Here is a 14,108-nt window from a genome sequence, read left to right as displayed (position 1 = left end):
GTGACCAGGTGAGTTCCCTCTTTGCCTCATTACACCACCTCCCTTCTCTCTAGTTTCTGGCCACTGGTCTGCTCTACCCACCCCAAGACATAATTCTAGAGCTGAAAAAGCCTCAGAGAATACACAGTTCAAGTTCTCCTGGACTCCTTGGAATCCACTGGAAACCAAGGAGCTTCTCCCTGTCATGTCTGCACACAAACTCCAGAATGCTGCTTTTAATTTCGAAGACGCTATATACTCCAGTGGATCCTGGGTCAACAACCTATGACCCAGTCTGAGCTAGGAGGAGGTTTGGGGGTAGGGGGTTTGAATGACTTACTCTTCAAGTTTTTGTCTTATTTTTCCTGTTCTTAAAGGGGCCTATCACCCGACCCAAGTGCTAAACCACCCTGGAATCGGACATTTCTTCCTGGATCTAATCTCTATCCCACCCACAGCAGAGCTCCAGGTGAGGGTATAAGGATGTCCTTGGAGTTCAAAGGCAGAGAAGGCTCTGCAGCAGGGCTTGAGGGTAGGGGGAGGCGTGGCTTACTCACTCAAAATGCTTCTTGATCTTTTCTGACTCTGCATATTTGGAGATTCCATTGATGAAGAGGGTCCGCTTCACCTGGGTGACAGGGGAGTGGGTTTGCCTTCTGAGGCTTGACCCCAGCAGAGCCAGGGGATGTGAGGGGTGGGGGGCATTAGAGAAGGAGGCTTTGTTTTGAGGGGGTAGAGAAGTAGGTGAGCAGAGGGGAGCAGATGGGGTGGGAGGAGGCCTTAGTTATGGATAAGCCAGGTCCCAGGGAAAGCAGGGGAGTGTTTCTAACCGAAATCAGGCAGTGAGCCTAACAAAAAAGCCACGCCGATCCCATGCTCTTGAGGGGTTATAGAGGCAGAAGGGGGTACTACTTTCAGCTCCTTAGACCCCGAGGACCCAGCACAGTGGCTGGCATGGAGTAGGTGTCCGGTTCTGGCTTGGTGAGTGCATGTAGAAGGGGAAGGAATATTACTATCCTAGTATCAGCCACAGCTATTTCCCCAAGTGCTGGGCACAGCACAGCTGTTTCTGTGTATTCCCCACAACCCTGGGGGAGGTACTGTTGTTATCCCATTTTACAGATGAGAAAATCGTGGCTTGGGAGGTTATATAACTTGCAGATGGGAGCTCCTGAGCTGCTGTGCCAGCATTCAAACCTAGCTAACACCTCTTGGGGCTGAGACAAAAGAGGCCTGCAGGGAAGGGGAGGGAAGAGGCTGGGGGCGGGGCAGGACCTGGGCTCTGCTCCACGCACCAGATCGTCCTCCTTGTAGCGCATCTTGGAGGTGTGTCTACGCATGCTGTAGACCGTGAGCAGCAGATACAGGAAGGCGAAGGAGGTGTGCAGCCATAGCAGGTTGTTCCTGGGAGGAGACAGGATACATGGGAGCCAGTGGGGCTTGGACACACTCAGACGAGACACCTCAGCCTGTCAGCGTTAAACCCTTGATACAGGCAGGGCCCTCTACTGCCACCAGCCTTCTGGCACTGACTCCTCACAAGGGACGCCGACATCCCACATCCCCTAGACACCAAGATTCTTCCATTCCAATGAAAATGTCCCTGATAGGTCACCTTTCTATGCCCTACCCGCTGGCTACAGTGTCTCCAACTGTCCCAGCTAGCCCTCCCTGGTTCCTGAGATTTCACCCTCCTCTTCTGTATCCTCTTCATCCTTGGGGGATCCTCAGCAGGCATCTCCCTCTTCTGTCTCCAACCCAAGCCCTCAGGGACCCACAGCCATCCCTGTAGCCTCTGCTCCCATCAACGCGGCTGCCTTTCCTCCCTGTCCCACATTACGGCCCAGACTCTGGTCGTAGACCTTGGCCTTGCCGACCAGCTTTGCATCTTACCCTGATTTCAAGTTGGCAATGGTGGTTCTCCCAAAGCTGTAGGCATTGTTCTCTGCGGGGTGGGAAGAGGGAGAGGATGATGGTGGGGTCAGGGCACATCTCCTCCAGCCCCATCCTCTCTCCACCCTAGCCGTCCTGGCCCTCACTGACCCAGCAGGTCCCCTGAGAAGTTGACAGGCAGCACGATGCCTACGGAGAGGACGCCCACAACCACCAGCAGCCCGATGATGTGCCGCTGAAAGGACAGGTAGTGCACGGCATCGCCCCCACATTTGTCCCGGATCTCATCATCCCTGCAGCCGTATGGGGTGGACAGAGGAATTAGGTTAGGACCAGGGCAAGAAGGGGGCTGCAACTTGCCTGCCCTGACCCACCCCCACTCCAAACCCACCCTAGCTCCAGCTGATCTGGCAGTGGTATAGGGCTGAAATCGGACTTCTTGGTCCCCTATTTTCTGTGAGGGGAGAGGGGAGCAAGGGAAAAGAGACGGGGAGGGAGAAAAAGGAGAAATGCATGGAGAAGGGGAGGGAAGAAGGCAGAGGGCTAGAAGGAAAAAATAGGTAAAAGAAAGAAGAGATTGCAGAGACAGGAAGGGGAAGAAGAAAAATGAGGAATGCAGATAAAAGGGAAGAAAAAAGAGAAATATCTGAGGAGGGAGGAAGAGGAGAGAGGAGACCAGCAGGAGGAGTGGTGAAAGAGGCAGAAGTGAAGGAAGGATGGGAGGAGGTGCAGCAGCACCTCATGGGTGTGGCTGAGCCTGGTGTAGTGAAGCGCGGTACCCTTGGGGGAGGCCTGGGGGAGTGGGTGGCGGCAGTGCCGACCTGTCCTGGCTTCCTGCCTTTCTCAGCGCTCACTGCCTGCCTGCTGGACTCTGGCTGGATCTGCTGAGTTCTGCCTGCTGGACACAGGCTCTGCCTGCAGCTGGCTGGTTGCTCCCAGCCTACTGCTGCCCCCACCCACTGGCTGCACAGAGGCTGAGGCAGGGGCTTCACCCCTTCCCTCAAGGTGGGGCGGGGCAGGGAGAGAAGGGGTGGGGGGGGCAGGCAGGGGGTCACAGAGGAGATTATGGGGTCAAGTGAGTGTTCAGGGGACAGCAGAGGCTCAGGCCCCCAGGGCTTGGCCTTCGAGAGCAGGGAGGAGGGTGCTGGGCTGGCGAGGAGTGCTAAGGCCCTGAAAGCTGCTGGCTTCTGAATTTTGTAGGGAGATGCCAGGTTCTGAAGTTTCTCTCTTTCTTTAGAGCTTGAAGATGGTCCACTTACTTTATCCTGAAGATGGCTGTCAGCCAGGAACAGAAACCCTAGGGGAACAGAGGGCTGTCAGCGGGAGTCCCCAGCCCACCAACCCGAACCTCTCTTCTCCCTCAAGTCCCACCCATTCTCATAATTACCTCCAGGCACAGCTTCCACACCCCTCGCTAAAAAAAAATCCTTATACCCTCAGAACAAGCTTATCCCCAAAAAGGGAGAGAGGGAAGGTCTCAGCCCTCAAAGAAAAAAGACCAACACTAAACAGGGTTATCTGTGAATCCTCACGTCCAGATCTACACATTTCTGCAAATACCCTGTGGCTGTGTGGGCCACGGTGGGATGGGTGGGGCTTGGGGTTCTAAGGTTAGCAGGACCTCCAGACCTTTGGCTAATAACAGTTTGCAACATGGCTGCCAAAAGCAGAGAAGAGGGCCTTGCTGCCTAAATTCCAGCTATTTATCCTCTAGTCTACCCTAGTAGGACTAAAGCCCAGGGTCACTGTCACCTGCAAGGTATCTCCCCACCTCCGGCCAGGTGCGGTGGCTCACGCCTGTAATCCCAGCACTTTTGGAGGCCGAGGCGGGCGGATCACCTGAGGTCAGGAGTTCAAGATCAGCCTGGCCAACATGGTGACACCCCGTCTCTACAAAAATTAGCTGGGTGTGGTGATGCATGCCTGTAATCCCAGTTACTTGGGAGGCTGAGGCTGGAGAATTGCTTGAACCCAGGAGGTGGAGGTTGCAGTGAGCCGAGATCACGCCACTGCACTCTAGCCTGGGTGACAGAGCAAGACTCTGTCTCAGGGAAAAATTAAAAAAAAAAAAAAAAAAAAGATATCTCTCCCCTCCACCCTCCAGGCATGTAAAGGCAGAGAATGGGGATATTCTGGGGAGGGCTGGGCAGAGGGCACCCTGCCCTAAACTCCATCCCCGAGAAGGTCCAGACATAACACAGGATGGGGTAGAAAGGTGCCTTTTGGCCATGATTCAGGACTATGCTACCTGTTGCCAACATCACCTGAGTCTGGGGACCATCTGGACACCTCTGGCTAGCAGGTGTGACAACTTTGCCACCTACCAGTATGAGTCCAACTCAGGAAGCTGAAGGCCATCTTCTGCTGGGACTGCTGGAAGAGTTGCCACCCCTAGGACTTGCAGCCCAAGAGGGACTGACCAGGGCCACCCCCTGTCTGAGGATTAGAGTTCTGACTAGGCTCCTCACCTTCATGGAATTAATGATGAAGAGCCAGGCACATAACACCTGTGTGTTAGGTCTGATATGAAAGGGGTCTGGAGTCTGTTATGAACTGCCATTCACATGTCTTGTTGAAAGGGACCACTGCCACTCAGCTCCAATCCACAAGCAGGCCAACTGGCCCCACACAGCCAGGGGCCACCCACCTGCAACCTCCAAGCAACATGACAGATTCTGTTTTGCTAGACAGGGCTGGAGGGCTTATTATTTCTTTTTTTGCTTGTTTTGAGATGGAGTCTCGCTCTGTCGCCCAGGCTAGAGTGCAGTGGGGCGATCTCAGCTCACTGCAAGCTCTGCCTCCCGAGTTCACGCCATTCTCCTGCCTCAGCCTCCCGAGTAGCTGGGATTACAGGCGCCCGCCACCACGCCCGGCTAATTTTTTTGTATTTTTAGTAGAGACGGGGTTTCACCGTGTTAGCCAGGATGGTCTCGATCTACTGACCTCGTGATCCTCCCGCCGTGGCCTCCCAAAGTGCTGGGATTACAGGCGTGAGCCAAGGGCTTATTATTATTTCTAAAACCATGACTACAGAAAAAAGGTGGCCTTAGGATTAATCAGCAGAAGTGGGCACATAACTCTTTGTGGCAAACAAAGTTGGGAATTCATGAATGTTAGGGCTGTGCTAGTTTGGAGGCTTTGACATAGAGGACAGGAGCCAGGAGTTCAGGGCCTGGGGGGTCATCCTGTGGCTCCTTGGATGAATCACGTTCTTTGCTGAGGAGGAGGCCAAACCAGCATCCCTGACTCCACATCACTGAAAGTGAGGGACTTCTCAGCCCATGTGCCCTGGGGGTGGGGTGGGGGACTAAGAAGTTTGGGGGAGGGCACTCACATTGTCCCTTTGGTCAAAGTCAACGGAGCTGGAGACAGAGGTGAGACGCTCATACCGGTCATGGCTGTCCCCGTGCATAGCTGAAGCCACACTGGGGGTGAGGGAGATGAGAGATCAGAGAGCCTGGTGAGTCTGAGCCCCCGGAGAGCTGGGCTGAGTGCTCCAGAGCTCCAGGGCTATAGAAGGCACAGAAGGCACAGGAAGCACAGAGGCTGAAGCAGAGGAATGACTGCCCTCTACCCTGCTTCCCTCAAATATGCCTCTTCCTTTCAGGGGGACTCAGGGTGGGAGCAGAGGTGGGCACTGATGCTGGGCAGTGGGGACTCGAGGGAGGAGGTAATCTTCATCATCTCCCTAAGGAGGCTGAAGCGAGAATGCCAGAGGGCCCTGCAGTTCCAGAGTTGACTGGCAGGGGCCGGGGGCGGGCAACGGAGCCAATATTATGCAAAGAGCAATGAGGAGGTGGAGGAAAGGATGGACCAGGAGAGCCTGGAAGGGCTGGGGAGACTGGAAGGTCTCCTGGGTGGGACCCTACCCTCCGATCCCCTCCCTCTTCCCTGACTCCAACAGCTGCTACAACTCCAACTCCAATCCTATAGACAGAGATGACAAAGTGACAAAAAAGCCCAGACTGGGGGGCTCCTTGGGCAGCCCTCCTCCCAGGCCTCCAGAAGAGGTGAGCGGGGAACCCTGGAATACGAAGAACTAGCTGTTAGCGGACAAGAAGCTGCTGGTGACACCCAATCTTGTCTCTACGTGATTGTGCTGAGGATTTCCTGGAGGACAGCCCCTCCCCTCCAGCCAACAAGGGCTGCATAGGCAGGGGCACACAGGGAGGGACTTCTCCCAGGCAGGGAGCCAGAGGGAGAGATGAACGGGAGGTGAGGCAGAGACAAGCTGGGGAGCCCCCCGCTCTGCAAAGCACACCGCCTGCGTTAATCCGAAACATGAGCCTGCAGAGGAGAAAACTGCAAAAAGAAACCAGCAACTTGGCAGGAAGAGAAGAGAAGCGTGAGAGAAGAAAAGGGAAAGCTGGTTTAGTGGGAATGAGGGGGCTGGTGCCCCACATACTATTCCTGTTCCACTCGGTCCCTCTCCTGCCGCCGAAGCCTGGGGACAGAGAACAGACAGGGTTAGCAGGGGTGGGGGAGAGTCCCTGGGGACAGGTGAGGAACAGGGGCCCAACTTAGGGCCCTCATGCCCCCATGCCCACACTGGGGTTAGTCCCTTTTCATCCCCCCAGCAAAGGAGAATGAGAGAGGGCTGGCTCCTTCCTATTCCTGAGGAGTGTGGAACAACATGTGTGTGTGGAGAGCTAGAGGGAGGGTCCCAGACCCTTACCTGTCTGCATCTGTCACCAAGGCCAGCCGCCCATAGTCCCAGGCCACCTTCCGGAGGATAGAGAATAAGAACAGCAGTGCCTGAGGGAAGAGGGGACAGTTGGCAAGTGCAGAGGCTGTCCACCTGCTGGACTAGGGGGCAGAAGCAGAGGGTCCAAAATCTTGTCTTAGAAGGGGATGACCCTGGCTTGGGTGAATGGTCAAAGGCGAGGCTTGGGCTGGATGATGGGACTCCTCCTGCTTAAGCCTGGGAAGCCAGGGGCAGGTGGGAGAGTGGTTAGAGCTGGAGGTGTTTGCCAGGTGTGTACAGGGCATGGATGCCAAGGTAGGGGGTGGCAGCAGGCACTCACAAGGAAGCACATGAAGTCGAGAGCCAGCACGGTGGGGACGCCCCCAAAGGGCAGGCCCTGCAGGACAGTGCTGCGGATGCGGGCGCTGTAGCAGTAGTCCTTGGGGTTGCTGTTGTTGAGGGCCGTGGTGCCCAGTGTGGCCAGCAGAAAGGGCAGCATGGCTGCTACTGCCGCATGATCCTCCTGGGCAGAGGGTGGAGCAGTCAGCTGGGCTTGCCCCCATCCCCTTCACGGCCTAGTAGGGTGGGCATGGGGAGGGGGCAGTGAGGACAGATCACCAGGCTGCCTGGGTGGATGGAAGCTCTGGCCTCTGGAGATAAGGGCCTAGGGAGGGGAGAGTTGAGTCACATGGATTTACCTTCACTGGCTCTCTGGCTATGACCCCACCCTGGGTCTGGAGATCTCAGTCTAGATGCCAGGCCTGGACTGGGGAGGCTGGTTTCATTAAGCTGGAAGGTATCTGTGATTTTCTAACATCTATCTAAATCCCCCCTGCCGCCGCCACCCCCACACTCTCATTCTCTCTGTCTTAGGGCAGGGGGCGGAGCTGAGCCTGGGAAGACAGGGAGGGGTCTTAGGCCTGAGGACTCAAGGGTAAGATGAGGGGTCTCCACGTCAGGGGAGAATGGGTCAGGAGCCAGCTGCCTCATCCTGATCTTTTCTTTCTATGCCTATGAGAAAAAATGGCATGATTTCATTTGATTAGAGTTTTGAACTCAATATAACTGGCTTAGGTTCGACGATGGGTCAGAGTGGGAAGTCAAGTAAATAGTAGGACTTCTGGGTTTGAGTTACCTGCCTGGTCCCAGCCACTCCTGCTTATTCTCATTTCTCTTCCTTATACTGTTCTCCTCTCTCCAGTTATTTGCACAGGGATCATCTGAGTGTTATGAGCACTACAACTCCCAGAGTGCCATGCTCCTGCCTCTGAAGCAGGGAAGGCTGGGAAAGCTATGCCCTACGGCGAGCTTTTTCACTGGCAAAGGAGGGGAGAGTGGATGGGGGCCTCTTAGCCTGCCCGGACAGTCAGGGTGCTGCCTGGTTCCCTGCTACTGGCCGGCTGCATTGATGCTCAGAGTGGATGGGGTGGGCAGGAGGAGGAGAAAAGGGACAGCCAGCCTGAGTGCCTGGGTTATCAAAGTGCTTGGGGACAGAGCAGAGTGGGGCCCTGGGGAGGATCCCAGGATGGCAGAGAAGTGTGGCTTCAACAGAGGCAGCACTGCCCCACCCATTTTACTGGGGGGTCCCTGGGGGACCCTTCTGCTGACAACACTGAAGCTCTGCATCGGGGGCGGGCTGTGGAGGGGGAGGAGGTCCTCAGGGAAGAAAAAGGAAAACCAAAGAGAACAACAAAACTAGAAACAGTGACTGCAACTTCGGGAGCAGCATCCCTTAGCCCCCAGGGGGACTCAGAGGGTTTCTCCTGCCTCTTCCTAACACTTCAACCACAGGGCAAGAGGCAGAAGCCCTCAGATGGAGGGGAGGATGGAGTTGTTTATGTGTTTCACTTGGTCCTAGGGAGTCTCTGCAAAGCCTGGATTAGGAAGACTAAAGGAGTGTGTGCTGGTGTGTTATGTCTCCCCCTTTTTCAGTCCAAGCTGCCTTTAAAAACACACTAATTTAGTAATTGTATCAGGTACCATTTGTCCAGTGCCCTCAGTTTCAAGAATAATATATTACATGATTTCATTTAATCCGCGACAATCCTGAATTGAGTGTCGTTGACATTTTAGGGTGGGGGCACAGGGACTCAGAGGTTAAGTAACTTTCCCAAGGTCACACTGCTAATAAAATGAGGCATGTAGGACTCAAACCTAGCTCACCTTCTTTCTAAAGCTAGAATGATTTTCAGGGCACCACGGTGCTTTTCTGATGCACCTAAAACAGGACTTGGCAGACCATGGAAGCTTTATAAATGCTCATTAAATGTTCTCAGACCAGAGAACTTGAGGGTGCTGTGGAAATGTGTGTGTCCAGGTATGTAAATGTGTGTTGATGTGTGGACCTGTGTCCAGGAGGAGCTAGGTGACTGCATGGCAGTCCACGGAAATGAAGGGAGTTGTTGGCTTCGAAGTGGGGGTGTGAACATGGGTGTGTCTGGGAGCCCGGGTATGTAAACATAAGATGCACAGAACCCTGGGGCACTATGGGAGGTTAAAGGTAGGCATAGGCATCTTGGATTGGGGGGGGCTCTAACTAGTCCCTCTTTCTCAATTCTCAACTCCAATGTACTCCAGCAATCTCAACACTCTATTTCCACCCCTTGCCTGTTTTTCTCTCTGAATTCCAAGGCTCCATCAGATCAGAATGAAATGAGAACAAGCCCCAGAGTACCATTCCTATCACCTCCTGTCTTCTCCACACCAAAGAAAGGTAGAGCATTTTGGAAGCTTCTACATGAAGTGGCCCCAGCAGGGTGGACAGGATCTAGCTAGATGCTTAGTAACTGAAATCATCATGCTCCTCTGCTGTCCGCCTCCTTAGTGTCACAAAGTACTCTCCCCTCCACAACAGCATTAACCCTCCCATTTGCATGGGAGGAAGGCAGGGCGCACTCAGATCACTATCCTCATTTTACAGGGAGGAAGCAGGAACCCAGTAGGGGAAGCAACTTGCACAGTGACAGGACAGGTAAGGGGTGGAGCCTGGGCTGGCAGCTCTGCCAGTTGACAGGGCTGCTCCAAGCTTTTAATTGTGGGGGCGGGGTTGCCAGGCTGAGTTTCAAGGGCAGCTGCTCTCAAAGCCAGCACTGGGCTGAGCATCTGAGAAGAGGGAAGACACTGAGGCAGAATACCTCGGGGACGGGAGGTGGCAGTTCTTCCACTCCATGAGGTGCCTGCACCCGCTATATTCCAGTTTCTCTAGTCTGATATTGAGGTTTTGGTTGAGGTGTGTCCAGAGAGTGATGGAGGATTTTATTTCTAGCTAACTTTTTAATTTTACCATTAAGGAGTGTGTGCATGGTAGGGGTTGGAGAGCTATAACTTATAAGCTTTTTTTTTTGGCGGTTGTTGTGTATTTTTTTGAGATGGAGTCTCGCTCTGTCACCAGGCTGGAGTGCAGTGGCGCGATCTTGGCTCACTGCAACCTCCGCCTTCTGGGTTCAAGGGATTCTCCTGCCTCAGCTTCCTGAGTAGCTGGGACTACAGGCACATGCCACCACACCCAGCTAATTTTTGTATTTTCAGTGGAGACAGAGTTTCACCACGTTGGCCAGGATGGTCTCGATCTCTTAACCTCATGATTTGCCCACCTTGGCCTCCCAAAGTGCTGGGATTACAGGAGTAATATAAGCTTTTTCAATGGAGTTACTGGGCAAGATTTAAGTTAGGGCTTGGGATCAAAGCAAGGCCATGTGGTCTGAGGGGAGGAGGGGAAGATGGAAGCTAGCTCTGTTACTATGAAACTTGAGTCTCAGTCTTCCAATCTGTAACAGATATGAATATCCTTACTCTACCCCCTACCCACTTCAGAGAGAAAGGCAAGAATATATCCACAAGTGAGCATAAAAGTAGTGGTAGGTGTCAGGCACGGTGGCTCACACCTATAATCCCAGCATTTTGGGAGGCCGAGCTGGGCAGATCACAGGGTCAGGAGTTCGAGACCAGCCTGGCCAATATGGTGAAACCCTGTCTCTACTAAAAAAATGCAAAAATTAGCTGGGTGTGGTGGCATGCGTCTGTAGTCCCAGCTACTCGGGAGGCTGAGGCAGGAGAATCACTTGAACCCAAGAGGCAGAGGTTGCAGTGACCCTAGATCATGCCACTGCACTCCAGCCTGGGCGACAGAGTGAGACTCCATCTCAAAAAAAAAAAAAGTAGTCGTAGGCAGGGTGGGAGGCTCACCCCTGTAATCTCAGCACTTCTGAAGCCCAAGTGGGGAAGATCCCTTGAGCCTAGGAGTTGGAGGCTGCAGTCAGCCATGATCATGCCACTGCACTCCAGCCTGGGCAACAGAGCAACACCTTGTCTTGAGGGAAAAAAAAAAAACAAACAAAAAGCCAGGCATGGTGGCTCACACCTGTAATCCCAGCACTTTGGGAGGCTGTGGTGGGAGAATCGCTTAAGCCCAGGAGTTCGAGACCAGCTTGGGCAACATAGCAAAACCCTGTCTCTACAAAAGATATCCCCCCCACCAAAATTTAGCTGGGCTAGCTGGGCGTGCTGGTACATGTCTGTAGTCCCAGCTACTCCAGAAGCTGAGGTGCGAGGATCGCCTGAGCCCAGGGAGTTCCAGGCTGCAGTGAGCCGAGATCACGCCACTGCACTCCATGCTGGGCGACAGACACAGACCCTGTCTAAAAAAAAAAAAAGGAAAGAAAAACAGAAAAAGAAAAAAAGTAGTAAAATAATACATGTATTAAATGTTTATTTAACTCTTCTTTTGTGCCAAGCACTGTTCTAAGCACTTTACAAATGTAACTCATTTGCTCCCCATCACAACCCCAGGAGGACACTGAGGTACAGAGAGAGTATATGAGCTGCTCAAGGTCACACAGCCAGTCTGTGGTAGACCCAGATAAGGACCCAGGCTGCCTGACTCAAGTGTATGCTCTTAACCACTGCACTTTGCAGAGATATCTGCAAACAAGAGCCACTTCCACCAGGGAGCTGAAGGCAGTCAGTTACCACTCTGGAGAAATGCCATACCCTATTTCTACCTGCTTGCCTTTCCTCTTGCTTGTAGCTTCCCTCCACTCAGGCCTTGGGTTTGTGATTTCAGGTTCTGAGGCAGGCGTAGGGGACAGGCACCATAGTCTGGTGGTTAAAAGCACAGACTCTAGGATGTGATAGACCAGGCTTCTAACTTGGGAAAATTATTTAGTCACCCTAGGCCTCAGTTTCTTCATTTGTAAAATGGGACAGTAATCCAGTTGTGTCATTGTTTTGGGGATTAAACAAGATGACTTATGTAAAGCTCTTAATATAGTTCAAGGCATATAATGTGCTCTAGGAATTAGTTACTGTTATTAATAAGGTATGGAATAAAAGGGGTCGGTTTAGAGAAAGAAAATTGGTAAAAACGAAAATAATTAAAAACATAGAATGTAATATGATAGAAATATAACAGAGCCCCTCAGTCAGGTTGGGCTTCTTCTTTAGACCTAAGGGTTTACACTGTGTTAGGGACTCTGCCACTGAGTGACAGGGAATATTCTCACTCTTTGAACATACCCCATCCATCTGTGGTAGCCTGGGAGGTGGAGGTATGGGAGAGTAATGGGTCAGAAGTTCAGAGATGATAACCCATTATTGATCAATTACCAGGAAGGATGCCAAGCTCTTTACTTCTGTTACCTTATTTGATCCCCATGGTAAAATTTGTAAGGAGGTGGTAGTAACCACACTTTTTTCCTTTTCTTTCTTTTTTTTTTTTTTTTTTTTTGAGACAGTCTTGCTCTGTCACCCAGGCTGGAGTGAAGTGCCACAATCTCGGCTCACTGCAACCTCCGCCTCCCAGGTTTAAATCATTCTCCTGCCTCAGCCTCCCGAGTAGCTGGGATTACAGGTGTGTGCCACCATGCCCGGCTAATTTTTGTATTTTTAGTAGCGATGGGGTTTCACCATGTTGGCCAGGCTGGTCTCGAACTCCTGACCTCAAGTGATCTGTCCGCCTCAGTCTCCCAAAGTGCTGGAATTATAGGCATAAACACTTTTTAATGAAAACTGAGGTTCAGACAGGTTAAGTAACTTGTCAAGGTCACACAGCTGAAGAATGGTAGAGCTAGAATTTGAACCCAGGTCTCTAAGACTCTGCTATACTTGGAGGGAACTTGAATGATGTCCAACGGGGTTCTTAGTTACCCACTGCCTGCCTTCTGCCTTGCCATGTCCCCACCCACCCACAGGCCAAGACTGCACTGAGTGAGCCAACAGCAGGCCCCAGCATGTGCCACCTGGGGCATGCCAGGGCCTGGACCCTCTGGTGCCCTGGAGGACAATCATGCTGCCAGCACAGCCCCACTTGCAGCCTGGCTGACACTCCCACTCCCCTCCTCATCCTGGCCTGGGAGGCAGGATGGGCCCCTCTTCAGCAGGTGTTGGGCACAGCCTCATTGCTCCCGGGCTGCTGCAGACTGGTATTGGGTAGGCAAGCCCCAGCCCCCCAAGGCAGCGGAGTGCTCAGGTTTGCCCCGAGCGGCCAGACCTCTGCCCAGGGGACCCAGGCAGATGGCAGCACAGAGCCCCAAGGGCAGCCCCTCTGACCTCTCCTCCCCACTTCCCAAGCGTCCCTTCCTTTTCTGGGGAACAAGGTGCCAAGCTTTGGGACTGTCCGCCTTAGGCGGTCAAGACAGCCAGGAAGGACAAAGCGGCGCCCCCTCCCCGCAACAGGGCCTTTGCCCCACTCTCGGTTTCGCGTCTGAATCTTTTCCCCACCGCACCCTCCAACGCAGGCCCGGGCGGCTCATGAATGAACTGCACTATGCGGGGCGCAAGGAGAGGACACGCTCCCGGGGCCGGCCGCCTCCCCAGCCCGCCGACCAGTCAGTCCCCCGAAGGGCCGGGGGCAGCGGCCGGCCTCGTGCCAGCACCTGCGAACCCTGCCTTTGCCCGAGCCCCGGCCCTTACCCTGGGCCGGCTTCGGGTGTACTCGCCCCCGGGAGCAGCAGAAAAAATAAAAGGGACCGAAGGCATCGGACTTGGCGACCCCGGGGTCCAAAACTCGGCGGCGGGGGCGGCTAGTTCCCCACAGCGGCAGCGGACAGTCGGGGCGCAGCTGGCACCCCCGAGGGTCGCGCAGGGGACGCGCACCTGCACCGGGCAGGTGGGAGAAGAGTGGCACTCGGGGGCCGGGGGCGGGGGTCCCACCCCTTGGGATCTCCTCGGGGCTGGGGAGAGCGGGCGGCGCGTCTCTGGACCTCCGGCAGGGGTTGGAGGACTCACATTTGGCTCGGGATGGTGCGGGGTTGGGGGCAGCGCACGCCACCGCTGGGTCCCGCGGGCCCGGGCACCTCTGGGTCCCGCAGGAGGTTGAAGGGAGGGGACGCCCAGCTGAGTCCAGGTTTTTTCTTTGGGTGTTGGTGGGATCTTCGAAGAAAAGAGCGAGGGCTAGGGAGGGTCGCGTACTCACCCCCAGGCGCAGACTCGGCTCCGGCTCGGAGCCCCGGGTTGGGGCGGGGCGGGGCTGGGGGAGGGGGAGGGGGAATCGCTGGGCGGCTCGAGCTCCGGGCTCCTGCGGCGGCCGCGGCAGTGTATGGGGGAGGGGGAGCGG

The 14,108-nt window shown here is 54.3% G+C and overlaps 1 protein-coding gene and 1 long non-coding RNA gene across 5 annotated transcripts in view; one reads left to right on the top strand and one right to left on the bottom strand.

Annotated features, from left to right (window-relative positions):
- The window catches only part of TMEM63B (transmembrane protein 63B), a 28,469-nt gene extending 14,377 nt beyond the window's left edge, over window positions 1–14,092 (bottom strand). Inside the window, exons 1-10 of one of the 4 annotated variants that reach the window (XM_032141773.2) lie at window positions 13,968–14,092; window positions 6,897–7,079; window positions 6,548–6,627; window positions 6,278–6,316; window positions 5,207–5,297; window positions 3,132–3,169; window positions 2,023–2,165; window positions 1,873–1,924; window positions 1,275–1,383; window positions 537–607 (exon numbers count right to left, since the gene is read on the bottom strand). In XM_032141773.2, the coding sequence (XP_031997664.1) occupies window positions 537–607; window positions 1,275–1,383; window positions 1,873–1,924; window positions 2,023–2,165; window positions 3,132–3,169; window positions 5,207–5,297; window positions 6,278–6,316; window positions 6,548–6,627; window positions 6,897–7,055 (782 nt within the window). In that variant the 5' untranslated portion in view covers window positions 7,056–7,079; window positions 13,968–14,092. Of the gene's footprint in view, window positions 1–536; window positions 608–1,274; window positions 1,384–1,872; window positions 1,925–2,022; window positions 2,166–3,131; window positions 3,170–5,206; window positions 5,298–6,277; window positions 6,317–6,547; window positions 6,628–6,896; window positions 7,080–11,556; window positions 12,575–13,780; window positions 13,933–13,967 lie in introns of those variants that run through there. The other 3 variants (XM_032141774.2, XM_058432345.1, XM_032141775.1) reach the window with 3 other exon arrangements.
- Window positions 2,059–3,921, top strand: LOC131382122 (uncharacterized). The gene is made up of 2 exons (XR_009211313.1): window positions 2,059–2,119; window positions 3,110–3,921. It is a non-coding gene; the product is annotated as an uncharacterized LOC131382122 (long non-coding RNA).
- Window positions 14,093–14,108: the final 16 nt, after the last annotated feature.

Source organism: Hylobates moloch, unplaced genomic scaffold (genome assembly GCF_009828535.3).
Source record: "Hylobates moloch isolate HMO894 unplaced genomic scaffold, HMol_V3 SCAFFOLD_20, whole genome shotgun sequence".
In the NCBI taxonomy this organism is placed as follows: Eukaryota; Metazoa; Chordata; class Mammalia; order Primates; family Hylobatidae; genus Hylobates; species Hylobates moloch.
Note: the sequence above shows the minus strand (reverse complement) of the source record. Positions and strands in the feature narration are given on the sequence as shown.